Source organism: Camelina sativa, chromosome 15 (assembly GCF_030686135.1).
Source record: "Camelina sativa cultivar CO46 ecotype springtype chromosome 15, ASM3068613v1".
In the NCBI taxonomy this organism is placed as follows: domain Eukaryota; kingdom Viridiplantae; phylum Streptophyta; class Magnoliopsida; order Brassicales; family Brassicaceae; genus Camelina; species Camelina sativa.
The window spans coordinates 8,431,769-8,459,485 of NC_141894.1; the positions used below are offsets into that span (position 1 = coordinate 8,431,769).

Below are 27,717 nucleotides of genomic sequence, written 5' to 3' on the forward strand. Positions count from 1 at the left end.
TTAAAAAAAAAATGTTTGTTTTGATGTTTCATATATGCAAGGACATGTTACACAATTTATTCTATAATACACCCTACGTGAACGTGACTAGTGGGTTTTCTCTACTACTTTCAATAGAAGAATGCAACCATTTATATCTCTCTACCTCCAGCTCAAGTATTATATATGCTCTCACTTAATTAAAAAACTAGTTACAGATGGAACAAAACCAAAGACTGAAAGATGTTAATTTGTTTAGGTCAACGTCTCTGTTTTTTTGAGTATAACATGTTTTGTCATCAAACTCTCAGAAACAAAAAAAAACAAAAAAAAAACAAAAAAGAATGTGTTCCTGGATACCAATGTTGCTGCTTCTGCTGCATCTTATGCTTCTTTTTACTAATTATGCTGATTCAAGTTCTATAATCAGATCTCTTCCTGGTTTTGATGGCCCTCTTCCCTTCGAGCTCGAAACCGGGTTCTCCTCCTCTCCATCTTCATCTTATATTTTACTCTTATAATGTTGACTCTGTATTCTGAGTTTTTGAAGTTCAAATCATGAAAGGTACATTGGTGTTGGAGATGCAGATGAAGATCAAATGTTCTACTACTTCATCAAATCTGAGAGTAATCCAAAAGAAGACCCTCTTCTTCTCTGGTTAACTGGAGGACCTGGCTGCTCTTCTTTCTTTGGTCTTGTTTATGAGAATGGTAATTAATCTTCTCTCACTCTTTTGTTATTTGCATGTTTCTGCATAATATTCACTGTTTTGTTTGAACTGAACAAAATGCAGGGCCTATTGCTTTCAAGGTTAAGGCCTACAATGGAAGTATCCCCACCTTGGTCTCCACTACATATTCTTGGACAAAGGTAACACCCAGGAGTTTTATTCCTCATTACCATCTCGATGAAGTCTTTTTCATCTTCTTTCTTTTTTTTTAGTTTTCAAATGTAATCTATTTGGATCAACCTGTTGGAACTGGCTTCTCCTACTCAAAAAATCCACTTGCTGATATACCAAGTGACACAGGATCAACTAAACGGGTAGACGAGTTTCTTCGTAAGGTAAAGGAAAATGGTCCACTAAAGTATATATAGATGTCTTTATGCATTTTAGAGTTTCTTTTTTTTTTTGTGTGTGATTTGTTGTGCAGTGGCTAGCCCAGCATCCTGAGTATTCCTCCAATCCTTTCTATGTCACCGGTAATTCTTATGCCGGTACGGTTGTCCCGGTCATCGTTCAAGAAATCTCAAATGGTAATTTATTATCACATTCCTACACTATGCAACCCCTTTTGATCGACCTTAGCTAGTTTCCTAATCATTTATTTCACCAATTTATCACAGGAAACTGTATATGCTGCAAACCTCAAATAAATCTTCAGGTTCATTAGTATTTGCTATTACTTCAATATATCTTATGGAGCATTAAGAATTAAAGGGTTTATCTTTTCCCCTCCAAACAACAGGGCTATGTCCTCGGAAGCCCGATAACAGACTTTGATCTTGATAGAAACTCTCGCATTCAGTACGCTCATAGAATGGCACTCATCTCTGATGAACTATATGAGGTAAAGTTTCATAATCTAGGATGCTTTTTTGTCTCTTGTCAGAACAATGAAGTAGTTTAGCACACTCTTACGTACTTTGTAGTCGATGAAGAGAAGCTGTGGAGGGAACTATATTACTGTAGATCCTCTTAACACAGAATGCTTGGAACTCATTGAAGACTATGACAAGGTACACAATTCTGGAATTTAGTTGGCTGCATATGGTAAAAAATAAAATATAATCACTAACTTTGAATTTTGTGGTTATTTACAGTGTGTTTCTGGAATAAATGAAAACCTTATTCTAGCACCAAATTGTGACATGACGTCTCCTGATTGTTATGTAAGCTTCTTAGTATCTTTGGACTAGCCAATAAACTAAACCACTAGAGAAGAATATTAACAATTTTGTCTTTTTATTTGGCAGATGTATATTTATATGCTATCCGAATACTGGGCCAATAATAAGGAGAGCGTACGCAGAGCACTTAAAGTTGTGGAGGTATATATATATGACTTAGTTTACCATAAGGTCATTGGTAAAATATGATGATCAACCTCAATGAGGATTTTGTGATTGCAGGGTACTACAGGTAAATGGTTACGATGTAAACGGACTTTGCAATACAATAAAGATATTAAAAGCAGCATACCATACCATAAGAAGAACAGCATCGAAGGCTATCGATCTCTCATCATCAGGTCAGTACATAAATTTACAACTTCTTTACAGAGAGCTTTTGCTTTCGTTAGTTGTCTATATATTATAAGCCTTGGCATGGTGTTATCTGGTGAATAGTGGTGATCACGACCTGGTAACGCCTTACGTTGGAACTCATGACTGGATAAGATCTCTCAACTATTCCATTATTGACAAATGGAGGCCATGGATGATACTCGATCAAGTCGCTGGGTATATATAGATCATTTCGTTCTTTTTTTCTTTTGTTTGTTAGTTTATTTTCTTCATTTGTATAAGCTGCTCGTCCAAAACTTGCAGATACACTACGACTTATGCTAACGAGATGACATTTGCTACTGTGAAAGTAACTCTTATACCACATTTTTACATCACATTTTTATACCACATTTATACACTCACATTTTTAAATCGGTTTTGTTGGTTTGGTTTGTAGGGAGGCGGGCACACGTTAGACTTTAAACCAGAGGAACATTCAATCTTGCTCAAGAGGTGGATAAGTGGCCAACCTCTTTAAAGCACAGCAACCTTAATCTTGGAGTGATCATCTTGTTATAATGTTGAAACCAATAGTGTTTGGTTTGATGTATCATCTGAATTATACATTTTAGGTGTTAAGACAATAAGACTACTTGATTTTCTCTAGTACTTTGAATAAAAAGAATGCACCCATTTATCTTTACCTGCTAAAGTAATATGCTCTCCAAACTTAGTACACATGCTAACCTTTCTAATAAAAAGCTTGAACAGGTAAATGAAAAATTCAGAGAAAGAGAAGATTAAACCAGAGCAATAATCCGGTTTTAAGGCTTCTACTTTTTTTAACATCAAAGATGTCTGCGTCCTAAATGGTTTATAGCCAACAAAATTTATCATAAATTCGAATGTATTTAAAGGATACAATGGTCGAATTCTAAATACGAACACTTGTTAGGATTGTCGCACTAATTACTAAAGCGACACTAATAATCATCCTCGCTAAGATCATCATCATAAAGATCAAGATTGTCTTCACCGTGACCATCAACGTTACCAGAATCCATGTAACAGTTCTCCTCCTCGGCCTCTTCTTCGTCATCGTCGTCATGATCATCGTTCTCTCGTCCCTCTTCGCCTTGCAAAGTCTCCTCCTTCACAAAGAAAAACAACAACGTCAGCCTATTAGTAAATCAGCAGAATGTTCGTTTGAAGTAAATACCTCGTCATTTTCGGAGGTCACCAGCCAGTCTGGGAGCAACCGATCCAGCAAAGCATAGTTAAGACTCGCTGGTGGTCCATCTTCATGCTGTAGCCGTTGCTTCAGCTGTTTCTCTCTGAGCCGTAAGTTGTAATGAACGTAAGCGAGATCTTTTGTTGACTTTTTCCCAAAGTGGCTCTGGCATTGACTGTTGACTTGATCGTACAAGCTCCACTTAGGCTCGCACCCAACAGACGAGCACGTGTGGCTCAGTATTCGAACAGCTACTCGCTGGAGTTCCAAACAGCTTATCCCATGCTGTTGCCACCACGCAGCAGGGTCAAGTTCTGTTCTTGTGCCAATGGCTATATCCGTTCCAAAATTGGCTTTTGCAGAAGTGTAATCCGGAATCTAAAAACATTTCAACAAATTGTTAGTTTAGAGACTTTAGCTTAGCCCCAAGGTTCTGAGAACAATGTTGATTTATTTATATCTCACCTGCATCAATGCTGTGATCCTACGCGCATTATCAGGCTCAAGCCTAACAATACATTCGTTCACTCCACGCACAACCTCAGAATGCTGTAGGTTCAAATTCACATTAACAGCAAAAGTAAGAAAATTGCAGAAAGTTTTAGTGGTTAAATCAAATAAATGATAATCATACCTACCGCCATAAAATCAGGACGATATCTATATGCCGGGTTGAAGAAATATGCAGCAACATAGAGAGGATGATGAAACAATGGGTTCCAATGGTAATCTATCACACGCCAGAACGGTCCGTATTTCCTAGCATCATCGCTATGAATAGACTTTATCGCCAGTTTTGCACAGTACATGTAACCGTAAGCATATGGCAAAGATAGTCTCTCGCCATCATCATCCATCATGCGTATCACCTGCATCACTGGATCAACCGAGCTCAAAACATACTGAACCTTCTTCCAAAACGCAGCACTCGACACCATCATTTCCACTTTTCTTCCCTCTTCAGAATTGGCAGCGGTCTGTGACAAAATCCAGCCGCTGGATTGAAACAGACGTCTGAGACCGGCCTTGTGGTCCATTAGGCTTTGAAGAGTGGCGAAACCGGAAGCGTAGCGCATGACTGCTGGTCTAAGAAGATCTAGTCCCTGTGTGAATTTGTTCTTCATAAGATTAAGTAGCCATGTCTGACTGTAAATAAATCTTGTGATTCTTTGTGCTTTCTCTAAACAGTCGGAGACAAACTCAAGCTTTGAGATGTCTTCAAAAATCAGTTCTGTGCAATGCATTGCACAAGGAGTCCAATACAAATTCTTTCTCTTTTCTTCAAGTAATTTTCCGGCACTTCTCCAGATAGCAGTGTTCTGTGTAATAACCTGAACCACATTTTCCTCGCCAATGTCGTCAACTAGTTTGTCTAGACACTTGAAAAGGGTTAAGGCATCTTCCATTATATGACTGGCATCAATCGAGGAGTGGAAGTAGACTCCGCGAGGGCAAGAGACCAAGAAACTGATCATTGTCTTGCCCTCTGTGTTGGTCCAAGTATCTGCCATTATAGAACAACCTGTAACCACCCAAGAAGATCTGTACTCCCTCAAGTAGCTTTTGATAGTTGAAATCTCTTCCTGTAAAAGCCTACCAGAAAACAGATGACTCGAAGACACAACAAAACCCTCTCCGTACAGACCAATCAATTCAATCATCTTTTGAAAGTAGAGAGAACTTGCTGCTTCTGTGGGAACTCCAACATGGTGGAAGAATTTGGAAATGGAGGATGTGACGTCTTTTCGTGATACAACTCTGTTTGAACAGCTAGAGTATATTTTTCTCTGCTTGCTCGAAGAAGGTGACTGAAACGGGATAACCCTTTGCCTTCTTGGTCTTGCTTCAGAGACAGATCTAGTGTTCATTGAATCAAAGCTCTTTCTTTTGTCTTTACTAAACCTTCCATTTCCCAGCATCAACCTATCTTGGTTAATTGGATAGACGTCATGATGTTCTTCTCCTTCTTCTTCTTCTTGCTCAGGATCCTGAGAGACAGTTCTGAAATTTAACGCTCCCATTTCATCATCAGGTCTGTTCTGTCTCTTCCCAGCTCGATGCCATTTCATATTCTCCTTAATCTTAACATAAACCTCCTCAGGAGCAGTTTTACACGGCGCAACCTCTCCAGGTATTCTCGCAAGATGCTGTTTAAAACGGTTAATACCACCACTCACAATCTTGTTACAATAATTACACTTCACTTTCTTTTTCCTCTCGTCCTGAGCAACACCATGTTCCCATCCAGGATCAATATAACCTGAAGACCGAAGAAGACTACTCCCATCACTCAACCCTAGCTTTCCTTTACTTCTTTTAGACCAACAACGCCGCTCCCCATCATTTTCCACTTCATCATCATTGTTAGATTGTTGGAAACTGTAACAAGACTTTCTGGTGGAACGACTCCGTTCAAGAAACTCCTTCATCCTCAAACATACTTCCTCTGGAGACTTATCACAATAAGTCACTTCTCCTGATACCCGAGCCAAGTGTTGCTTCAATCTGTAAATTCCTCCGCTCACTACCTTCCCACAGTAATTGCATTTAACCTTCTTCTTACGTTCGTCTTGTGCAACACCGTGCTCCCATCCAGGGTCAACCACTCCAATTGTTCCAAGTGGAGCCATTGTTAAACCATTTAACAAGCTTCAAACTTTCACAGTTCCACAAACCAGTGCAGCAGCCTCAATCTACAAGAACATCTTTAAAACAACATGCATGGTTTAACAAACACTAAGAATTTAAAACAACATGTTCCAAGTTCCATCAATTATACAAAGCAAGAACAATGAATTGAACTGGGTTTGTCTTCTATAGCATACCTAAGAAGAAGCTGAGAGCTTTCGTAACCGGAGGCGAGATTTTTCCGGTTTCGTCGATTTCTCAGACCAGAGAAAATGGAGGGTAGAGCTTTAAGCGAAGTTAGAACACATTTTTAGACGGCGAGGTACGAATTTTTAAGCTACGAATCGAAGAAGCGTTTTCGCGGGTGAAGGGGACGACGAGTCACGGGGCGAGATAGAGCTGGGTGAGAGGCGAATTAACTCGACTCGGACGATTTCTAGGGTTTCTGTCCTCGGCTGACTCGTTGTTTTTAACGAATTTGCAATACGAGGGCTTATATTTTTAAGAAGATTACAAAAAAGCCTCGATATAATAAAAATTGACGTAATTAACCCAATCTCGTAGTCTGTCTAGTCATACATCTTCTTTGTTTTCCGCCTTCTTCTGATGTTTTGCTCTTTCACCAATATAGCAAAACCTCACTTAGGAAATGCCTGAACTTGCTCTTTCCATTTTCGTGTTGCAAAAACAGTTTTACATAGATTTTACCAATCTAAACAAATTATATGATTTCCCAAACTCATTCTTATCTTGATGAATCATGATGTAATCTCATACTAAAAGCAATTGTGTTTTCATCACAACTTCCAAACCAAACAACATCAACGCATTGTCACTTTCTTGGATATGTGCCAATCAAAACCTAATTCATTAGCTTGAGAACTCTAAATTCTAAACACAAATAACCTTCTGTTCCATGAAAATCTCCAAACCAGTAAAAAGCCACACAACAAAGACGAAATCTTGAAACCATACAGAGACATTTAAAGATTGAAGATGGAACCCATTAATATGAATGAATGTGACACTGAGTCTTACACACCATTATACAAAACGAAAGCCCTACTGTATCCCTAACCTCAAAGTCTCCAGCTTTCTCTGTGAGACATTTGATCAAACACGTTTTGAGAGAGAATGAACTAAAAATATCACCAAGATAAGTTGGCTAATAATAACCGCAAAATGGAGTCTTTTTCTTGAACCCTAGAAGAGATCTATCATACAAGAGAGCCCTACGTACCATTAAGATTGCTATGAAGAAAGATTCAGAATCAGCAGTCATCGGGCTTTCTCTTGCTAGGGGTCAAGTTCTGTTGAGCCTTTTGTCTAATAACAAGATCCTGAAGATTCTCCAATGCAGCTTTAGCTTTCAGCTTGGCCGCTTGAGCTGTTACGATCTTCTTAAAAGCTTCATCCTTTAACTGAACCACCGTGTCTTTCATAATAGCCACCGAGATCTTGGCAGCTGCGACAAGAGCCATGGACGAAACCTTACTGAGAGGCGTTTCAGGGACAGGGACAGGGACGTCGTCGCCATTGACACGAGATTTGGGGAAGAAGGTGAAATTGGGGTCAGAACACGGCGGGCATGTGAAAGAAGAAGCTGGTGGTGGAGCGGAGGAGGAAGAAGATGCTGCGGCGGAGGAAGACGGCGGCTTAGGTGAGCAAGAACGGTGGGTGCTTAAAGGGCAATTGAGGCAGGTGATACGAGTAGGAGGAAGGGCGGCGTTGTCGAAGACCTTGAAACAAACTGGGCAAAAGAGTTCACGATGTTCCTTGAGCAAACAATCGGTGCAGAGTCGTCGGAGAACGCCGGTTTTGCTGACGGTGTGGATGAACGACGGCTCTGCTTCACCGCATACTACGCATTCGCGAGGATTCTGTTCTGGATTCATGGCTGAGTCAACGAGATTGAGAACTCTCTCTCTCTCTCAACGGTAACCCTAAGCAAGCGAGCGAGCGAGAGAGAGAGAGGTGAAAGAAAGAAGCGTTTGTGTTCTCTCAAGATCTTCGGCGAGAGCACAAGTGTTACTCTATTGGGAGTTGAAAAACTTATATAGGAGATTAAAAAATGGATCTTGATTCTTGTTCGTTCAATTAAAAATCGAATCTTTTTTTTTCTTTCTGTAAATATATATGTGGAAGAGGAAAGGAAACATAAATCTTGTGTTTCTTCATTGCTTATTGCAAACTCTTAAGCATCGTTTGATATAACAAATGCGAGCCTAATATTCCCTCTCTATTAATCGTTTTCAAATCATACATCCAAACAACTAAAAAACACGAAAAGACAATTTCATTCATCTGCAAAAAGCTTTTTAGCTCTGTGATTCCAATTCCTCAGCTTCTTTCTGTTTTCATCACTCAGCCAACAAGTATGGGTCAAGTTCTCCAAGATCAGCAACAATTGGTTCTAATTCTGATGGATCTTCGTCTTCTGGAGCTAAGTATGTTGGAAACGGAAGCGTTGAGATGTCTGGTTTCTTGTACCACGCATCTCTTAAGAACACAAAGTTTCCTTCTGCGCCAGGAACCTACAAAAAGACCACCAATCACAATCATGACCTATACTACTAATAAGAGAAGAGCAATGGCATTCACGTTTTGTGACCGACACATCCTAGCCAGGGACCAGAACTCAGGTTGAGTTACTTACTTGTCCTCTCACGTAGATGAGGTTCCTCGCAGGATCGATCTTGTAAACCCAAACGTTTTTTACTGTCCTCTGATCTGCACCCATTCTCCCAGCCATCTTTCTCCCCTTGAACACCTACTCAAGTGTATCCAACAAGTCAGTATTGGTCATTTGCTTTGGAGAAAATTCCCAACAAGCATAGCAATTTGACACATACCTTTCCAGGAGCATCTCTTTGCCCTGTGGAACCACCGCTTCGATGGGACAATGAAGCACCATGTGAATCAGGCATTCCGCTGAAACCATGTCTTTTCATGACACCCTGAAAATCACATAGCAAAAGACATTAATGCTTCATTCCAAGTTCTGCTCTAAGACTATTAAGAAACGCCAAAGTAAAAGATCAAAACTTTAAAGACCCTGAGAATGGTTTCACCTGAAAACCTTTCCCTCGAGTGATCCCAGTGACATCAACGTATTGTCCCGGAACAAAATGGCGGACACCGAGTGAAGTACCAACAGGAAGAAGAGCGTCTTCAGTCACAGGAAACTCCCTCAACTTCCTCTTTAACGGCACACCTTGTGCTCTGAAATGCCCCACCACAGACTTGGACAAATGCTTCGGTTTCTTTTGTCCACATCCAATCTAACTAACAGAACAACACATACCAATCACATTACTAAACCATGAGCTTCACAAATATTATCTTCATAAACCAATTCATCAATAAACGTTACAGCAATCTATTGATCAACTAGTCACTAAGAAGCTATCCAATAAAATTTACCAAACTACATGGCCAAAATGGGAATGAATAAAACTGCGATGGAGTTACCTGTAACGCAAAAATGCCTTCTTTTTCAACAGTTTTAACCTGAGAGACAATGTTATCATCAACCCAAAGAATAGAAATCGGAACCCTAGCTCCCCATTTGTTCCAGAGCGCAGTCATCCCACACTTAACAGCGATGATCCCAGTCCTTTTAGAGCTTTTAGACATCTCACCTTGTTTCGCCTCGATGATTCGGGTCGGATCCCCAATAATATCAGATCCAGCACCGTCGACCAACCCAGCATCGGAGCTGAATCGTCGGAGGAGAAAGAAGCTACAATGAGGTAGAGATTCAGAGGGCGAAGAAGAAGTCACAGACCGGATTGATAGAAACTGATTGAATCGAGAAATGAGGCCTCTCGGTACGGCCGCCATGATTTCGAATCCGAAGCGAAACGAACTCTTCAATGGCTTTAGACGAAGAAGGAAAGAGATGCAGAAACCTGAACTCGGAAGGCTTTTGTGTAGGGTTTTAGATGGAGGCTGGAGGGGGACTTCTGAGATGATTGCTCAGAGCGTCACTCATAACCAGACCCTCTTGCTCAACCAGAGAGTTCTATAAAATTATACTTCTATTTACTAGGACTCAGACCCTATTGATGTAAGTATTTCAAAAAAAAAAAATTTAAAATTCTAAATTTAGATTATATATTATAAAATTCTTTAAAAATATATGCAAAATATTAAAATTAAAAATTATTTCAGAAGAAAAAAATATTAAGTAGAGTTAAAACTTCATAGATATTAAACATATATAGCTGTGAGTTTAAACAACACAACCAAAAAATAAAAATTTATAATAAAAAATAATATAGTAAAAAGATTCAACTCTACTTAAAAATTATTAAAACGAAAAGTTGTATCTAAAATATGGTGAAAAAACATAACTCTACAATAAACAGACGCAACCGTATGATTTTTTTTCAAAATAAAGTTTTCGATAAATATTATATCATAAAAGACACAACTCTACAATGAACAAATGCAACTGTATGATATTTTTAAAAAATAAATTAAAAAAATTATTTAACGAAAATGTCCTATCAAAATCATTGCTTTTCTTCTAATAGTTAAAATTTTATCTGAAAAAAATACCATTTAAAACGACTCATTTCATGTTTACTACAAGTAAAACATCCAACACAAAAAAAAATATACAAAATAGCCATATAGCTTCAGTTCAGTATATCTTTTCAGAGATCTTTGTAGTAATATTAATGTAGCATCCAAATTCTGATTTATTCAACCCATACAAACTGTTTTAAAATAGAAAGCATCTTTATTACCATATTAGATTTATAATACAAGATTATATTTTTTTAATTATTAATACAAACTTTTGAATATAATTATAATGATTTAATATTAAAATATACAAATAAACATAACTCTACAATACACAATTGCAATTTTACAAAAAAAAAATCATTATACTGAACAATCATACCTTTTCGTAAAACACATAATTGATCCAAAAAAAAGGTAGGGTATGATTTAAAAAAGGATGATTCTCAAAAATAGCACCAAAATAAGTTTTTGCTCCAAACTTAGCACAACATCTCTAAAATTCCAAAATAGCACTAATTAATCTTCTAAAATTAAATCCTAAATTCAAAATACTAAACCCTACTCCTCAAAACTATACATTAAATGTGAAATTGAGAACCCAAACATAAAAAAAATTATAAAAATTAATTTTTAATATTTTAATGTGTTAAATAGTGTTATTTTTGGAAATTTATGGAATGTGTGCTATAGTTGTCCATAAAACTTGGTTTAATCTATATAATAATAACAATCTGAAAAAATGCGATCAACAGTTGTGTTTTTTCAATCGTACCTTTTGGAAAATACGACCAACAGTTGTGTTTTTTCAATCGTACCTTTTGGATATTTTCTGAAAACTCGTGATGGATCATTAAAACAATTATTTATGAAAAGGTACAACTGTTCACTGTAAAGTTGTGTTGATTGGAACATTCGTATCTTTTAAAATATATATATATATATATATATATATATGTCTATTTGAACTGTTTTCAGTTTTGGCCATGAAACAAAATCAACTAAAATTTCAATCTCAACGGTTTTTACATTCTAATATTCATTCTTTTAAAAGTCAAGAAATTTCTCTATATATAATAGTAATCCGAATAAATGCCACCAAAAGTTATGTTTTTTTAATCTTACCTTTTGGATAATTTTCTAAAAAAATCTGTAGAAAATTTAAATTGTATGTTTTACAAAAAGTTGCGATTGTTCAGTGTAACTGTTTCTTTTGTAAAGTTGAAACTGTTTATTGTAGAGTTGTGTCTATTTGAATATTTGTATCTTTTGAAATCTATATATATATATGTCTGTTTGAACTGTTTTCATTTTTTTGCCATGACACAAAATAATATAAAATTTCAATCTCAAACGGTTTTTACAGCTCTCTAAATTATTCTCTAGCATTCATTCTTTTAAAAGTAAAGAAATTCATCCAGTTCTTTATTTAACAAAAGATTTTTGGAATGATGAATCTAATTTACAACTTTTAGTTAATTTTATACATAAAATTTTAATGAAAATACCTAGAGTTTTTTTCGAAGAGTTAAATGAATTATATAGTGAGCTTTTGGATTTGACTTTTGAATATGGTAATAAAGATGTCTTCTATTTAAAAGTAGTTTATATGAGTTTGTAGGTATAATCAAGTGCAAATACAACAGTTGCAACTTTTCCTAATATATTTTCGTAAAAAATTGTTTTTATTTTTTTTTTTAAATTCCAACGATTGTATATATTCATTGTAGAGTTGTGTCTTTTTACTATATTTTATTTATATTTTTTCTTTACAACTTTTCGTTCTAATAGGTGTGTCTATTTAAATAGTCATGCCTTTTGAACTTTCTTTTTATTTGTCTCTTCATCATTAACTAACAAGTTCGTTGAAACAAATTTTTCATTTTATGTTAAATCTAAATAATTGAATATTAATATATAATATTCAATGTTATTCTATAATCTAACTAAAATTTTATAAGTGATTACATCAATAGAGAAATTTAATACAACTTAATATAGAATTTACAGTTGCGTCTATTTATCGTAACTTTTCGATAAAAAAAATATTTTAATATTTAAAAATAATAATAACAAACTAAATAAATGCGAACAACAGTTGCGACTTTTCGTAGTACTTTTTTGTAAAAAATGGTTTTATTATTTATTTTTTAAACTCAAACAGTTGTATTTATTCATTGTAGAGTTGTGTCTTTTACTATATTTTATTCATATTTTTTCATCACAACTTATCGTTCTAATAGGTGTGTCTATTTAAATAGTTATATCTTTTGAACTTTCTATATATTTATCTCTTCATTAATAACTAACAAATCATCGTTTGTTGAAACAAATTTTTCGTTTTTTTGTTGAATCTTGAATATTAATATATAATATTCAATGTTATTCTATAATCTAACTAATATTTTATAAATGATTATAGTAATATAGAAATTTAATACTCCCTTCGTTTCAATATATTGGATGTTTTGAGGTTTATTTGGTGTTTCAAAATATAGGATGCTTCTTATCCCTATATAAAATTAATACTATTTTATTTTATTTTAAATGTTTTTTCTTTAAAGTTTATTGCTTTTAGTTTCCAAGATTACAACTTACGATACAGTTAACAGAGTTTAATTTTTCAGATTTATTTCTTTTTAGTCCCAAAAAAGTTTCTTTTCAACACCCACTATAAAACCGGGACAGTTGTTACTTGTTAGTTCTAGATATCAAAATAAAATAAATTTCTTTCAAAAACTCAAACGGATAAAAAAAAATCAGAAAGAAAAAAAAATCAAAGAAGAAGAAGATGCTCAACCCAGTCGCCCAATAAGTGCAAACAACCCTCAAAACTTTGATTTAAACAAAAAATCTATTTCCACGAAGGAAAGATTGATCCCAACAAAAAAGTAGAAGAGGCTACGTTTAGTATTTCCTTTTATTAATTGTTTTTTTTTGCCTTTTTGGGCAAAATGATTAAGCACGTTTTGCCACTTTAATTGCTTCTAACTGTTTTAGTTAAGTGTTTTAATTAAATAAGTATTTTTCTTAATCTGTATGCTAAACTCAAAACTTTCAATATATTGAAACGGAGGGAGTAAAACTTAATATAAAATTTATAGTTGTGTCTATTTATCGTAATTTTTTGTAAAAAACTATTTTAATATTTAAAATTCATTTTATTTTGTTTTAAGAGTTGTGTATTTTAATTTGAATTTTTTCGTTGATACAGTCTCACTCATTATTAAATATGTTTTTATTTATAATTATTTAATAGAAAAATACATTTACTTATTACAACCATTAGTTCAATATTCTCAATTAGGATCACTTTGTCATAATAATTTTTTTAATTTTACTTTTTACCATAATTCTTCATAAAAATATCTTATATTTATAATACTTTAAACCATATGTTTTGCAAAGTTGCGTCTATTCTACATAATATTTTTTGTTATAAGTTTTTATTTTGATGGTTGTGTTTTTAATAACCGTTTATGTTTAATTTTTATGTATTCAAACTATTCTATTACATTCAAATAATTTCATAATGTATAATTTTAATTTTTATATTTAATTTATTTTTTTCTAAAGTACTTCCCCTGCAACATCGCAGGAGGTCTGAGTTCTAGTGCTATTTAAGGGTATTTCTCTTTAAAAAATACTACAATTTTGTAGCATGTTTTGGGATTGCTATTAGACAATCTCCAATGGTTTTCTCTATTTTTACCTCTAAAATAGAGGAACTCTATAATAGAGGTGACTTTTGCTCCAATGGATACCTCTATTTTTTCCTCTAAAAAAGAATATTCCGTAGAGATTCTTTTTTTTATTTTACAATTAATACATTTTACTTATAAAAGTTGCAAACTAACCCATTTATTTTAGTATTTGTGAAACTTTCATAAAATTATGATATTATTTAAATTTTTAACATTCATAAATATTATTTAAATATCACATTTATTAAAAGAAATACATTGCATCATATAAAAATAATGTTATTGGTGGATCCAGAAGTAATTTACCAGAATATTAAATAATTAGTCTTTGTTGTATTAAAAATAATGTTATGGCATGAATAAAAACTAAAATATTTAAGTTATTTATATTTAATAAGATTTTATATAAATTTTCTTTTGCAAATAATAGTCTCAAATTTTAAAAATGTTTTTCTATACAAAAACCTTTAAAAATTTTAAACCAAAATATTAAATTAATCAAAATTTAACTTTATAATCAATTATCCTATTAATATACTTCATTAAATTATTATTAAACTTTTTAAATATATATTTTATTTATTTTGATCGTAAATATAAAAGTGTTAAAAGTTCAAGAACTATTTTATAAATAAAAAAGTTTAACTGTATTATAGAGGAAAAAATAGAGTTCTTCTATATATAAAGGAAAAAATAGAAATCTCTATTATAGATGTAGAAATAGAGATGGGTTGGAATAGATTTTACTCTAAAATAGAGTTAAAAAGCAAATATAGAGGTGGGTTGGAGATGCCCTTATATATAGATTTATTTATTTATGTACGTAAACAACAAAATCCTACGTGGCTTATCCACTGCTACATGAAAAAAAATTAAAAAAAAAATTAAAACAACTAAAAATACGAGAAGACAATTTCATTCATCTGCAAAAAGCTTTTAGCTCTGTGATTCCACTTCCTCAGCTTCTTTCTGGTCTCCCATAAATGTAAAAAAAACCTAAATGAAGATCAAGATCATTTTGTTTTCATCACTCCGCCGACAAATATAGGTCAAGTTCTCCAAGATCAGCAACAATTGGTTCTAATTCTGATGGATCTTCGTCTTCTGGAGCTAAGTAAGGGGGTGGTATTGGTTTGAGATTTATGAAGATTTTTGAATAGTTCAACAAAATCATTAAAAATGAATAAGTGAAAGATTGTTAAAGATTGCTAGAGAGTTTTGTTGATTAGTTTTCTAAAATCTTGTAAAGTCCTCCAAACAATCCTTGTATTTTTATGATACTTTCCATGACTTTATTTTGTAAAGAAAGTGTCTAAAATCATGAATCAATAACATAATAATTGAACTCATTAACAATCCTAAATTCTTTTGTTTTAATTGAATAACACAAAACTTTTAATGACTTTATAAAAGTCTGAATTCAATAACCCAGATTTGTTAAGATTTTAAATGATTTTTTACAAATCACAAACTAATAACACTAAACTTTAACAGAGTTTAACAAAATCTTGATCTAATAATAACAGATTCTACATAAAATTTAAAATCTTTAAAACTCTATTCAAATCTTAAACCAATAACCCCACTAAGTTGGAAATGGAAGCTTTGAGATGTCTGGTTTCTTGTACCACGCATCTCTTATGAACACAAAGCTTCCTTCTGCGCCAGGAACCTACAACAAGACCCCCAATCACAATCATGACCTATACTACTAATAAAAGAAGAGCAATGGCACTCACGTTTTGTGACCGACACATCCTACCCAGGGACCAGAACTCAGGTTGAGACACTTACTTGTCCCCTCACCCAGATGAGGTTCCTCGCAGGATCGATCTTGTAAAGCCAAACATTCTTTACGGTCCTCTGATCTGCACCCATTCTCCCAGGCATCTTTCTCCCCTTGAACACCTATTCGAGTGTATTTAACAAGTCAGTATTGGTCATTTGCTTTTGAGAAAATTCCCAAGAAGCATAGCAATTTGACACATACCTTTGCAGGAGCATCTCTTTGCCCTGTGGAACCACCACTTCGATGGGACAATGAAGCACCATGTGTTGCAGGCATTCCGCTGAAACCACATCTTTTCATCCAACCCTGAAAATCACATAGCAAAAGACATTAATGCTTCATTCGCTCTCCATTGTTATATATATCTGCCACATTGTTATTTGACTAATCAAGTTATCATCCCAAGTTCTGCTCTATGACAATTAAGAAACGCCAAAGTAAAAGATCAAACTTTAAAGACCCTGAGAATGGATTCACCTCAAAACCTTTCCCTCGACTGATCCCAGTGACATCAACGTACTGTCCCGGAACAAAATGACGGACTCCGAGTGAAGTACCAACAGGAAGAAGAGCGTCTTCAGTCACAGGAAACTCCCTCAACTTCCTCTTTAATGGCACATCTTGTGCTCTGAAATGCCCCACCACAGACTTGGACAAATGCTTCGGTTTCTTTTGCCCACATCCAATCTAACTAACAGAACAACACATACCAATCACATTACTAAACCATGAGCTTCACAAACATTATCTTCATAAACCCAATTCATCAATTAGTCTATTGATCAAGTAGTCTCTAAGAAGCTATCAATAAATCCAAAATGCAAAACTGCGATGGAGTTACCTGTAGCGCAAAAATGCCTTCTTTCTCAACAGTCTTAACCTGAGAGACGATATTATCATCAACCCAGAGAATAGAAACCGGAACCCTAGCTCCCCATTTGTTCCAGACCGCAGTCATCCCACACTTAACGGCGATGATCCCAGTCCTTTTAGAGCTGTTAGACATCTCACCTTGTTTCGCCTCGATGATTCGGGTCGGATCCCCGATAATATCAGATCCACCACCGTAGACCAACCCAGCATCGGAGCTGAATCGTCGGAGGAGAAAGACGCTACAATGAGGTACAGATTCAGATGGCGAAGAATTCACAGACCGGATTGATAGAAACTGATTGATTCGAGAAATGAGGCCTCTCGGTACGACCGCCATGATTTCGAATCCGAAGCGAAGCGAACCCTTCAATGGCTTTTAGACGAAGAAGGAAAGAGATGCAGAAACCTGAACTCGGAAGGCTTTTGCGTAGGGTTTTAGATGGAGGCGTCACTCATAACCAAACCCTTTCACTCAAACAGAGAGTTCTATAAAAATTATATTTATTTATGTGGTCGAAACAACAAAATCCTACGTGGCTTATCCATTGCTACATAAAAATAAATTAAAAAAACGGTACATGAAATTTGATTCAATTTCCAAAATCAATCTCAAAGTTCTCAAATGTCTGTAATTCGTCCATCTCCGATTCCGATTCCGATTCCGAGATGGAGATCTTCTCAGGTACTGCATCGTCGTCTTTACTCGATTCAATTGATTCAGCGACGACGTCGACGGTGGAATCCGAGGTCGGAGGCGGAGAATACTATTGCGGTTGAATCGACGGCGCGGTCACCGGAGGCAGCGGGAGGGAAAATGGTGGTGGAGCTTGTCGGAGCTTTCAACGAAGTGACGGAGAGGATGAATTCCGTTTGGTTGTCTACGTCTTCTTTTAGGTTACTCTTTAAAGCTCTGAAGCTCTCGATTCCGATTTTACAGTCTCTTCCTCTTGCCTCTGATGGTCGTTCTCCCCTTTCTAAGGCTCTCTCACTCTCTATCCTCCTCGCAGATCTCCAGGTTCCTCTCTCTCTCTCTCTCTCTCTCTCTGTCTCTGCATCTTCATAGTTTCGTGTGTAGATGATTAGGTCCTTTGGTAAATGGCAGATGGATGCAGAAGTGATCTCAGCGAGTATATTGAGTGAGGTAGTTGAGGCGAAAGCGATATCAATATATGAAGTTAGAGACCAGATTGGTACTGGAACTGCTCATCTGCTTCATGAGATTTTCCGTGTGAAGAACATCCCTTTTAAAGTTGATGTCTTGGACGATGAAACTGCTGCTTCATTGAGAAAGTTCTATCTAACTTACTATGATATCAGAGCTGTGATCATGTACCTTGTTTCAAAGCTTGATGAAATGAGGCATTTGGAGCATTTACCAAAGTACCGTCAGCAGATTCTCTCCCTTGAAGTGTTAAAGATTTATTCTCCTTTAGCTCATGCGGTGGGAGCTAATCACTTGTCACTTGAGCTTGAGGACATCTCTTTCCGTTATCTTTTCCCGTGTTCGTATCTTTACTTAGATTCGTGGTTAAGAAGTCACGAGAACGGGTCTAAACCAATGATTGATGTGTACAAAGAGCAGCTTCATCTGTCTTTGAAGGCTGATTTGGTTTTGGCTGAAATGGTGGATGATGTGTATGTGAAAGGTCGGTATAAAAGCCGGTACAGTATGATGAAGAAGCTTCTAAGAGATGGGCGTAAACCGGAAGAAGTGAATGATGTGCTTGGTTTACGGGTCATATTGATGCCAAATTCTGTAGCAAGCGATGTTGAACTTGGCGAAAAAGCATGTTACCGAACAAGTGAGATTGTCCGGTCTCTTTGGAAGGAGATTCCACATAGAACAAAAGACTACATTGCTCGGCCAAAGGAAAATGGGTATAGGAGTCTACACATGGCGGTTGATGTTAGCGATAGCGATCAGAGAAGACCTTTGATGGAGATACAAATACGGACAATGGATATGGATGGATCCGCTAATGCTGGAACAGCATCACATTCTTTGTACAAAGGCGGTTTAACCGACCCAAAAGAGGTAAACACTTGTGTGGTTTTTTTTAGTTTAGCAATTGAGGAGGTTGAGTTATTTGTTTTAGTCATGTTCAGGCGAAGCGGCTTAAAGCGATAATGATGGCAGCTGCGGATCTTGCAGCAATTCGTCTCAAAGATCTCGCATCAAATAAACAGCAAAGCTTCAAGACAACAACGAACCAAAGAGACAGAGTGTTTTGCCTTCTGGACAAAAACGGAGACGGAATGATCAGCATAGAGGAACTAATGGAAGTGATGGAAGAGCTTGGAGCTCCAGGTGAAGACGCAGAGGAGATGATGCAGCTTCTTGACTCTAACAGCGATGGATCTCTTAGTTCAGACGAATTCGATACGTTTCAGAAACAAGTCCGTTTATTAATGTTTTCTAACATGATTTTTTCTTCCTCTCTTTGATCAATGACTTATTGATGGGGTTTGTCATTTGTGTGTTTGCAGGTTGAGTTCATGCGTAAATGGGAAGATAGGGACAACGAGTACAAGAGTCTTTTAGACGAGAAGCTTCATGATCTCCCACATCAAGATACCACAGGTTTGATTCAGTTATACAACAAAGAGCTTGAGGATCGGCTCTCAACCCATTAAATATCAAACTATTTTTCCACAATCTAATATATAAATGTGTGTATATATATATATATACGTATTCCTAATCATCTGTTGACATAGATCGTTGGGTGTTTCTTTAATGTTTAAGAAAAGCCCAGTTTCCATGTTAATGTTTCATTCAACTTAAAACAAAACAAAAAAAAAAAAAACCCTAATGTCAAATTGTAGCCGACCTCTCGCATTCTTTAACTTTTCCTTTGAGAGATATCACAAGAGGAAGAACACACAGACAATAGCGATGGCAGATCTTCCAGGTGAGTTGTTAGAGGATATACTCTCTAGGATTCCGTCCGAGTCTCTAAGGGAGTTGCGATTTACTTGCAAACTATGAAACGCTTTAGATAAAGATCGACGGTGCATAGAAAAACGCTTCCACAAAAGAAGGAATTGTTTCGTAGTGATAGATTCAACGGTTTATAGATTGGACGTTCCATTATACGTTGACACCGACTACGTTATGGCCGATATTGAAGTCAGTTTCTTAGGTTGTAATTGCAATCTTGACTTCGATCAAATCAGTGTATCTGATTTCTTTCACTGCGATGGTTTATTAATGTTGTTAACTATCTCGCATAACAACACACTTATTGTTTGAGCCCATGTTCGGGGCAAAGCAGGCGGATCCAACTTTTGTATCATGACACGAACAGCATCTTTGCCCTTGGATACCATAGAGAACTGTGCGATAGCTAAAAAGCCTTGAATATTTTGGATAATCCAAAAATGGGATTTTCAGAGTATGAGATTGAGATCTATGAGTTGAACTCTAGTTCATGGAGGGCTCTTGGTGAAGTCACCCTCGGCTGCATCATACAGTCTCGTGGGGTGTCTTTAAATGGGGATACTTATTGGATTGCTTCACAAGTCAAAGACTTTGTACTACTAAGTTTTGATTTCACAACAGAGACATTTGGACGTCTGAATCTTCCCTCTGATCAGTGTCTTGGCTACGAGGTTTTGGCACTATCAGTTGTTAGAAAGAGCAACTTTCAGTTTTGCAACAGAGTCAGGTTACACCGAATGTGGAGATTTGGGTGACGACCAACGATGAGATTGATCAGACCAAAGTACTGTCGTGGAGAAAGTTTTTGGCAGTTGATTTAAACACCATAAATTTACGTGTGATGAAAGTTTCTTCATCAAGGACGAGGAGAAGAAAGTCGCCATATGTTTTGACAACGGAATTGCATACATTTTTGGAGAGAATCGTGACTTTGGAAAACAATATATCGACGTTCTTAATCGTCCAGCTCCACTAGCTGTGTCCCAAGCTTGGTTCAAATTCAACATGGAGGCAATAGGCAACATTACTAACATGGCTTATTCAATACCAGTACGTCGATCTTAATTAACATTTAACCCAAAAAAAAAGACCAGTATGGAGAACAGTTAGTTTAAAATAGAACGTAATTTTTAGCAGCTCATTTATCTTTCTCGTTTTCATGTCCTTTGATTAATTAATCTATATATATAAAGTTGGCTTTTTCTCATTCTTGGTACTGCCACATCAGCAGCTCTTTATTTAATTTTTAGGATCTATTCTTAAATACTTACCCACTAAGCAGTTTTTAATTAATCATATACTAATAGGCTTTAGAAATTTGAGAGTACTTGAACGCTTATATTTTGATAGTATGTATTTTGTTATTATATTTTAAAATAAAAAGTCCATAATATTACAATAAAAAAACATAACTCTAGAAAAGTTAAAGATAGTTTATGTTCTTCTACCCTAATAAAATTATTGACGAAGTCTAGACTTCTCCGTCGTATCATATGATGGCTCGATTCCCTCTCCTCTTCTCTACCGTTTTATCTTCATTTTCATGGTATTTTCATCTCACTTTTTGATGCATTAAGTGCTATTCCAATCGTTACACTTCTCCATCCTCAGCTTTGTAAGAGTTCTCAATGATTCCAATCGTAATTGTAATGGCGTGGATTCTGAACGGTATGATTTCGTTTCAATTCCCTCTTATTTAATTATTTCTCCACTACTACATATTCTTATTGTATAAATTCAGACATCCCTATATAAGTTACCATCTCACTAACGCAGTTCTCTACTTCCATATCTGACTAAAAAACATTGCAACGACCATGGGAACTCCTTACGTTTCTTTTGCAGAGCTCAAACCTGGCCGCCTTCACCAACGGGTGGTGGGTTGATTTGAAAAAATCTTAAAGGAATGGGAAGGATATGAGCGTCCTAACAATGGGGCAGTTGTGAAAGGTTTGCATTTCAGATTTTATCACACTGATGTTTTAACCAGGCATAATGGTTTCTTACAAGGCTTTTATTTGTTCTTGTGGTGAAATTGATTGGAAAACTTCAAGATGAAACTGTATTCCTGAAGAAAGGTCATCGTGAGAATGAGGAACTGTTTGAGTTCAAACCAGATGAAGGTAACTACACTCTTCCAAACATTCTTAAAAATGTCCACTTGGATGCGCTGTAATTCCCTGGTTTACTTAGTCATTTTAACTCATTTGCTGGATGCCTAAACAGAGCAAGTGGTCGATGGACTTGATAGACCTGTCATGAAGATGAAAAAGGGTGAAGTGTCATTGGTGACAGTAGAACTTGAGTATGCCTTTGGTTCTAATGAGTCAAAACAGGAATTGGCTGTGGCACCGCCAATCTCAACTGTGTATTTTGAGGTTGATCTTGTGACTTACGACAAGGTTAGTGTACTTTTAGATGCTTATGTTGTTTACAATTCAGCCAGTAAGGAAGTATAAGAGGCCAACACTTGGTTGTTATTGGGTTTGTAGAAAAGCGAATCGTGGGACATGAACACTGAAGAAAAGATAGAAGCTGATACTAAGAAGGAAGAAGAAAACTCCAAGTTTAAAGCAGGCAAATATGCTCTGGCGTCTAAGAGATACGAGAAGGTATATAATAATATGAACTGCCCGTTGATATGTGAGTTTTACAGGAGAGCGCAAGCATACGTGGAGTTGGCTGCTCGAATTTCACAAAAATTGGTCAGGCATATTATGCTAGCATCACCAGACCTTGCAAAGGCAGCCCAAGATCATCGAGTTTACAAAAATATCAACCTAAGATCACTAGCAATGCATCCCTAGCAGCAATAAGAAAGTACTAAGATCCAATGGAAAAATGTATTGCAAGTGGAAATGTGGAGGTACACTACATCAAAGGAATCAAAGCAAAGGGTGATCAATGCTGGAAAAATAACAAGAAGTCCTTACACAAAATCAATGTGGAAAAACTACAATGCTACTTCACTACATTGAGAGAAGTTCAACCAACCATCATCTGTAGCCTCACTGACATGGAAAATAGATGCCCTCATTGCTACTACTACAAACAAATGGTCAAATTTGTCTTCTTCTTTTAGCTAAACGATCGACAATATGGTTTATGAATGTTATCATCCTTTAATAATGACCTATATTTCCAATGTAAGAGTTCTTTACAAGATTTTTTATTCAAATGTTATGTCAATGTGTCCAATCTCAAACAATTGAAAATACAACAAAACTGGAAACAACTTATTAAAAACAATAGCGCAGCATGCCAACATAAGTCAACAGATATTACGAACAACTATGAACACGAGGATAAAGATATTAGCAAAATGGTGTTTATCTATAAGTTATAAAATTGTTATGCACAAAGAAGAACTTCAAAGAAAAATACAGTAAACAAAAGCAAGGTCGCAAAAGTACAAAAGGGAAGACCGATCTAAACAGGGGAATTAAGAAAAATAAAACAGGATGAAGGTAACGATAATAAAACAAATTAAACCTCATTTGGCACATGTTGAGATACAGACACTAACAAACCACAAAAGAGACGCTAAAAAAAGATTAGTAAATGAAATCGAGCCAAAGCCAAGGCTCCCGAAAAGTAGCAAAAAACAACAGAACCAGTAGTATTTCAGAATCAATACATACGCAAACAGAAATCCACAAAAAACGACAAAAAGAGCAAATCAGAGTAAATCCAGCCAAATACTGAGATGGTCCTATTGAAACTAAAATTATAACAACCTTCTTAAAAGAGTCGATTACTTAATTAGAGAATGAAATGTACACATGGGAGAGCCAATTAACACAGACGGTCAACGAACTAACCAGGAGAGCACCAATTATCCACCACCAATTCGAAGGTAAGACAAAACCTTCCCAAAGGCGCCAAAAAAATTAAAGTTTTTTTGTATCGACACAATGAATGCTTCAAAACGAAGAACGTCCATCAAAAATAGATCTACAAGCCTACTACTATCCTTTAGATCGAAATACACCATTCCGTCGAACAACCTATATAAGGTAAAGAAGAAAAAATACAACTACAAGACACGGGCTATTTCCCAAAAGGACAAATACATCCTCAAATCGATAAAACCCAATCTAGACCCAAAACACCACTACCTTAAAGGTCTAAACGGATATTTGGGCTGAATCAATGTACGTAAGAAAAATATAAAACACCACTACCTTAAAGGTCTAAACGGATATTTGGGCTGAATCAATGTACGTAAGAAAAATATATATATATATATATATATATATATATATATATATATATATAAACACCTGAATGTAAGTAAATTAAAAACCTTATAAAAAATTAATAACTTACAAACTTTGTAACACAATCACAAAAAAGACAAATGGATAATAGGAAAAAAAAACAATTACATCCAGAAATCAACTTATACATCATAATCTAGAACTATGCAATTTAAATAACTGAAAAACAAAAGCAATTTAAACTAAACACAACTAATATAAAATAAAAATGTAAAACTACACAGTATATTATAATTAATGCAAAAAAAAGCAAGCAATAAAGCCAAAATGACCATTAAAAAGTAAAAATAAAAAAATAGCAACCAAAATATAAAGGGAAAATAACAAAACACTTTATAAATATCCACAAAAAACACATATCACAGTCTAATCAAACTCCCCCGCTAAGCACAGATCAAATACTAGGCAATGACAAAATGACAAATAATAATACATTAATCACAACTAACAACTACAGCAAAACAACAACTTTAAGTACACAATGTTAACTTCTCATCATAATTATTTTAAAAACATTTAAAAAACACAGAAGATGATCTCAAATTTTGAAAAGAAAAAAAACACACTATATTATACTAACTGCAAAACCTATTTTTTTAAAAAATTATCCAACAAACAACATAAGCAACCAAATAAAATACAAAAACAAACATAAAGATGAATTTACATAACCAAAAAATAATACACACAACAAAACCCCAAATATACTTTCATCTAACTCTCGCGCGTAGCGCGGATCAATTGCTAGTAAAAATATAAATTGATCTGAAAGTACTGCTTTCGATGTTGTTCTTCTCTAGTCTCGTTCTAAACAAGTACTTTTGGACTCTAAAGCCTAAACAGGGCTATTCTAATTCATTGGTGGTAGAGTGAGAAGAGTTGGATGCAAATCTTTTTTGTCCAACAGTTGTGTCCCAGACTCCCGTTCTTGGTTCAAATTCAACCGGAAGACAAGAGGCTTCTATCTAAACTTGGATTAACTCTAGCCCATAGAGAAGAGAGAGATTAGGTTATTTTATAATAGAACGTAGTTTCTTGCGCGTTTCATTACTTAATGAATTTAGATCTTTCTTGTTCTTTATCTTTTAGATTTTTACCAACGAATTAAACATAACTAGGTGATACCCGTATAGCATGATACATGTTGTAATTGTTTTATGTATATTTTGAATGCATAAAATGTTTTGGTTTATGTGTTTTTTATAATTTCGAAATTTACTTACATGGTAAATGTTAAAACATATTTACATAAGTACGTTGTTTAGACATCGTTAATAACTTAATCCTTTGTACGGTAACAAATATACAATGATCGTTTTGCAGTTTTTAAACGATAATGGTATGTCTAAATGTGTTAAATCCAAATATCAAATTTTAATTTAGTATGTTTAAATGTGTCTCATCCCGTCTTGTCCTGTCCCGTCATGTTTCATCTCGTTTATACCCGTAAATTTTTTTATGTCCTATAACTGTTCTCTTTTAAATAATTAACTATTAGACTATTTCTCATATTTTTGACATATAATTTATTTTCTTATGCAATAAAAGATTTGTTCATTGTAAATAAATTAAAAAGCTACTTATTAATATTCAATTTTACATAATATATAGTAATACAATATAGTCAACCAATTGTAATTATTGAATTTTAGAGTTTTAAATACTTATTTTAGGATAATTACTATTTAGAAATACAAATATAAATTGATATTTCTTTGCTTCTTTTTGTTTTTTTTTAAAATGATTTTTTATATTTTGTCTTAAACAACACATGTATCCATCAAATAGTTTATTTTCATAAATATATATTATTTTTATTTATGATTACAAAATATATTAGTTACATAAGATCTTTCTAAAGGTATTTCTTGCATATCTTGTGTTTTAGAGAGTATTTACAAATAAGTTGATTTTAGATATATTTTATATATCCATTAAAATAAATTTGAATTGGTTTTTATTAATATCACATATCTTATATATTAATTAAATTTATATTATTAAGGCTATAATGAATATTTTACTATTTTAAAATACCTTTAAAGTAATTTAATTTTTATTTTAAATTGTAATTAGTTAATTGTTTTCAAAATTAAACTGGATTTATTTATTTGTTCCTAAAATTGTGAGGAAAAATCCATGATTCAGTAAGCCCAAATTATGAACTCCTTTTTTTTTGTTTTTGTCTATATAATATAAGACGAGCACGTCAAACAAAACAAAATACAACCCCAATCTCTAATTTGCAAACCCCTTGTACGTACGTAGCTTCCTTCTTCCTTGTGAGATCACAACGATGTCTTCTCCCATGTCCGCTCTTCCAGATGATTTGATAGAGGAAATACTCTCTTGGGTTCCAGCTACATCTCTCTTTCGATTACGGTCTACTTGCAAAAAGTGGAACGCATTATTACATGATCGAAGATTTACCAAGAAGCACTTTGATAAAGAAGAAAAGAAGTATTCGGATATGGTTTTGAGGGATGTTAGGGTTTGTTGGATGAGTGACAATCTCCATGGACTTGACGACACCATTGATCCTTCTATAAAGCTCAATGGTGAACTTAACCTAAAAGGTTGTCATTTAGATGAAGTCGGGACTGATTTTGAAGTCTTACACTGTAACGGGTTATTGCTAATCACCAACACTAGCACTACCGTGGTTTGGAACCCGTGTACGGGTCAAACCAAGTGCATCCAAACCAAAAGTGCTAACAATATACACCATAAGTATGCCCTCGGATACGCAAACACCAAAGCTTACCATGATTACAAAATCATGAGGTTATTTGATTTTGAAACTTTTCAGCTTGAAATCTATGATTTTAATTCTTATTCATGGAGGGTCGTTGATAGTTTCGGTCCAGACTTCAACTACATTTACTTGGTTCTGGTATGTCTATAAAGGAAAATACTTACTGGATCGCTTCTGATAGTGACTTAGAGGAAGAAGTAGTCAATTGTTTCTTAATAACTTTTGATTTTACAACAGAGAGATTTGGGCCACATGTGTGCCTTCCGTTTGAAGGTTATAGTGATGTGATGTATTTATTGCCTGTAAGAGAAGAGCGGCTTAGGCTATTTTTTCTCGGCGGAGATACTACATCCATGGATATGTGGAGGACAAATGATATAACTGAGACCAATGTCATCTCTTGGAACAAAATTTTAAGCATTGATGTAATCACTAATCGCTTTGATAATGGTATAAGTAAAGCCATGAGTACTATCCGTATAACTTTAAAAATTGACGAGGAGAATAAAGCCACCGTGCTTAGTGAGAATGTACTCGATGCCGATGATCACATCATTGTGGATCTTGAAGATGACGACGCCGGTGATGATAGCATTGTGGATCTTGAAGATGGACCCGGACCCGTATTTTGGCCACACATGTACTTTTGTTACGCTCCAAGTTTGGTTCGAATCTAGCAATATCATATCATATTAATTTCTTCGTTTTTGTTATCATTTGTCTTGTCCTTGGACTAATTAATTATGGGGAAATCATCTTCTTCTCTTTTTTTTT

At 34.9% G+C, this 27,717-nt stretch overlaps 7 protein-coding genes and 1 pseudogene across 10 annotated transcripts; 4 read left to right on the plus strand and 4 right to left on the minus strand.

The window, feature by feature from the left end:
* The first annotated feature begins 212 nt into the window (after positions 1 to 212).
* On the plus strand, positions 213 to 2,925 carry LOC104746090 (serine carboxypeptidase-like 16). Its single transcript, XM_010467492.3, has 14 exons — positions 213 to 457; positions 545 to 690; positions 774 to 850; positions 923 to 1,045; positions 1,135 to 1,237; positions 1,328 to 1,365; positions 1,450 to 1,551; positions 1,634 to 1,720; positions 1,805 to 1,873; positions 1,958 to 2,032; positions 2,114 to 2,232; positions 2,330 to 2,443; positions 2,531 to 2,576; positions 2,667 to 2,925. The coding sequence occupies exons 1-14, from the start codon at positions 324 to 326 to the stop codon at positions 2,745 to 2,747; spliced, it is 1,314 nt and encodes a 437-aa protein (XP_010465794.1). The 5' UTR covers positions 213 to 323; the 3' UTR covers positions 2,748 to 2,925.
* A 157-nt stretch (positions 2,926 to 3,082) lies between these two features.
* LOC104748267 (uncharacterized) lies at positions 3,083 to 6,815 on the minus strand. Of its 4 annotated transcripts, none has more exons than XR_015582510.1 (5): positions 6,266 to 6,782; positions 4,075 to 6,145; positions 3,906 to 3,989; positions 3,429 to 3,818; positions 3,083 to 3,360 (listed from the first exon to the last, which is right to left on the minus strand). XR_015582510.1 is itself a non-coding variant. In XM_087489020.1 (5 exons), exons 2-5 carry the CDS (start codon positions 6,068 to 6,070, stop codon positions 3,193 to 3,195), a joined length of 2,634 nt encoding a protein of 877 aa, XP_087345146.1. In that variant the 5' UTR covers positions 6,071 to 6,145; positions 6,266 to 6,815; the 3' UTR covers positions 3,083 to 3,192. The 4 variants fall into 4 exon arrangements, 2 of the variants coding, with proteins under 2 accessions (XP_087345146.1, XP_087345147.1); XR_015582511.1 differs by having other exon boundaries at positions 4,075 to 6,133; positions 6,266 to 6,506; XM_087489020.1 differs by having other exon boundaries at positions 4,079 to 6,145; positions 6,266 to 6,815.
* Positions 6,816 to 7,050: 235 nt separating this feature from the next.
* LOC104746092 (uncharacterized) lies at positions 7,051 to 8,192 on the minus strand. The gene has a single exon (XM_010467493.3). The coding sequence runs from the start codon at positions 7,961 to 7,963 to the stop codon at positions 7,340 to 7,342; it is 624 nt and encodes a 207-aa protein (XP_010465795.1). The 5' UTR covers positions 7,964 to 8,192; the 3' UTR covers positions 7,051 to 7,339.
* A 27-nt stretch (positions 8,193 to 8,219) lies between these two features.
* On the minus strand, positions 8,220 to 10,104 carry LOC104746093 (large ribosomal subunit protein uL3m). The gene is made up of 5 exons (XM_010467494.3): positions 9,540 to 10,104; positions 9,140 to 9,349; positions 8,921 to 9,025; positions 8,725 to 8,838; positions 8,220 to 8,602 (listed from the first exon to the last, which is right to left on the minus strand). The coding sequence occupies exons 1-5, from the start codon at positions 9,909 to 9,911 to the stop codon at positions 8,429 to 8,431; spliced, it is 975 nt and encodes a 324-aa protein (XP_010465796.1). The 5' UTR covers positions 9,912 to 10,104; the 3' UTR covers positions 8,220 to 8,428.
* A 5,594-nt stretch (positions 10,105 to 15,698) lies between these two features.
* On the minus strand, positions 15,699 to 17,445 carry LOC104748268 (large ribosomal subunit protein uL3m-like). The gene is made up of 5 exons (XM_087489024.1): positions 16,936 to 17,445; positions 16,572 to 16,781; positions 16,296 to 16,400; positions 16,100 to 16,213; positions 15,699 to 15,977 (listed from the first exon to the last, which is right to left on the minus strand). The coding sequence occupies exons 1-5, from the start codon at positions 17,302 to 17,304 to the stop codon at positions 15,891 to 15,893; spliced, it is 885 nt and encodes a 294-aa protein (XP_087345150.1). The 5' UTR covers positions 17,305 to 17,445; the 3' UTR covers positions 15,699 to 15,890.
* A 55-nt stretch (positions 17,446 to 17,500) lies between these two features.
* On the plus strand, positions 17,501 to 19,735 carry LOC147926401 (putative GTP diphosphokinase CRSH, chloroplastic). Its single transcript, XM_087489025.1, has 4 exons — positions 17,501 to 17,982; positions 18,070 to 19,002; positions 19,074 to 19,364; positions 19,455 to 19,735. The coding sequence occupies exons 1-4, from the start codon at positions 17,590 to 17,592 to the stop codon at positions 19,599 to 19,601; spliced, it is 1,764 nt and encodes a 587-aa protein (XP_087345151.1). The 5' UTR covers positions 17,501 to 17,589; the 3' UTR covers positions 19,602 to 19,735.
* A 2,054-nt stretch (positions 19,736 to 21,789) lies between these two features.
* Positions 21,790 to 23,034, plus strand: LOC147926402 (peptidyl-prolyl cis-trans isomerase FKBP62-like). The gene is made up of 3 exons (XM_087486748.1): positions 21,790 to 22,031; positions 22,135 to 22,310; positions 22,401 to 23,034. Exons 2-3 carry the CDS (start codon positions 22,167 to 22,169, stop codon positions 22,713 to 22,715), a joined length of 459 nt encoding a protein of 152 aa, XP_087342874.1. The 5' UTR covers positions 21,790 to 22,031; positions 22,135 to 22,166; the 3' UTR covers positions 22,716 to 23,034.
* Positions 23,035 to 26,430: 3,396 nt separating this feature from the next.
* LOC104748270 (putative F-box protein At3g17480) lies at positions 26,431 to 27,704 on the plus strand (annotated as a pseudogene).
* The last annotated feature ends 13 nt before the right edge of the window (positions 27,705 to 27,717 follow it).

Coding starts and splice junctions, on each gene's coding strand:
- LOC104746090 (XM_010467492.3), top strand. CDS start 324: ATGTGTTCCTGGATACCAATGTTGCTGCTTCTGCTGCATCTTATGCTT. Junction 458..544: donor CCCTTCGAGCTCGAAACCGG/GTTCTCCTCCTC, acceptor AAATCATGAAAG/GTACATTGGTGTTGGAGATG. Junction 2,444..2,530: donor ATACTCGATCAAGTCGCTGG/GTATATATAGAT, acceptor CAAAACTTGCAG/ATACACTACGACTTATGCTA.
- LOC104748267 (XM_087489020.1), bottom strand. CDS start 6,070: ATGGCTCCACTTGGAACAATTGGAGTGGTTGACCCTGGATGGGAGCAC. Junction 3,990..4,078: donor ATCGTCCTGATTTTATGGCG/GTAGGTATGATT, acceptor TTGAACCTACAG/CATTCTGAGGTTGTGCGTGG. Junction 3,361..3,428: donor TGACCTCCGAAAATGACGAG/GTATTTACTTCA, acceptor TTCTTTGTGAAG/GAGGAGACTTTGCAAGGCGA.
- LOC104746092 (XM_010467493.3), bottom strand. CDS start 7,963: ATGAATCCAGAACAGAATCCTCGCGAATGCGTAGTATGCGGTGAAGCA.
- LOC104746093 (XM_010467494.3), bottom strand. CDS start 9,911: ATGGCGGCCGTACCGAGAGGCCTCATTTCTCGATTCAATCAGTTTCTA. Junction 8,839..8,920: donor AAAGAGATGCTCCTGGAAAG/GTATGTGTCAAA, acceptor ACACTTGAGTAG/GTGTTCAAGGGGAGAAAGAT. Junction 8,603..8,724: donor TCATCTACGTGAGAGGACAA/GTAAGTAACTCA, acceptor GTCTTTTTGTAG/GTTCCTGGCGCAGAAGGAAA.
- LOC104748268 (XM_087489024.1), bottom strand. CDS start 17,304: ATGGCGGTCGTACCGAGAGGCCTCATTTCTCGAATCAATCAGTTTCTA. Junction 16,401..16,571: donor GTCGAGGGAAAGGTTTTGAG/GTGAATCCATTC, acceptor TGTGATTTTCAG/GGTTGGATGAAAAGATGTGG. Junction 16,214..16,295: donor AAAGAGATGCTCCTGCAAAG/GTATGTGTCAAA, acceptor ACACTCGAATAG/GTGTTCAAGGGGAGAAAGAT.
- LOC147926401 (XM_087489025.1), top strand. CDS start 17,590: ATGTCTGTAATTCGTCCATCTCCGATTCCGATTCCGATTCCGAGATGG. Junction 17,983..18,069: donor TCCTCCTCGCAGATCTCCAG/GTTCCTCTCTCT, acceptor GGTAAATGGCAG/ATGGATGCAGAAGTGATCTC. Junction 19,365..19,454: donor TCGATACGTTTCAGAAACAA/GTCCGTTTATTA, acceptor GTGTGTTTGCAG/GTTGAGTTCATGCGTAAATG.
- LOC147926402 (XM_087486748.1), top strand. CDS start 22,167: ATGAAGATGAAAAAGGGTGAAGTGTCATTGGTGACAGTAGAACTTGAG. Junction 22,311..22,400: donor ATCTTGTGACTTACGACAAG/GTTAGTGTACTT, acceptor TTGGGTTTGTAG/AAAAGCGAATCGTGGGACAT.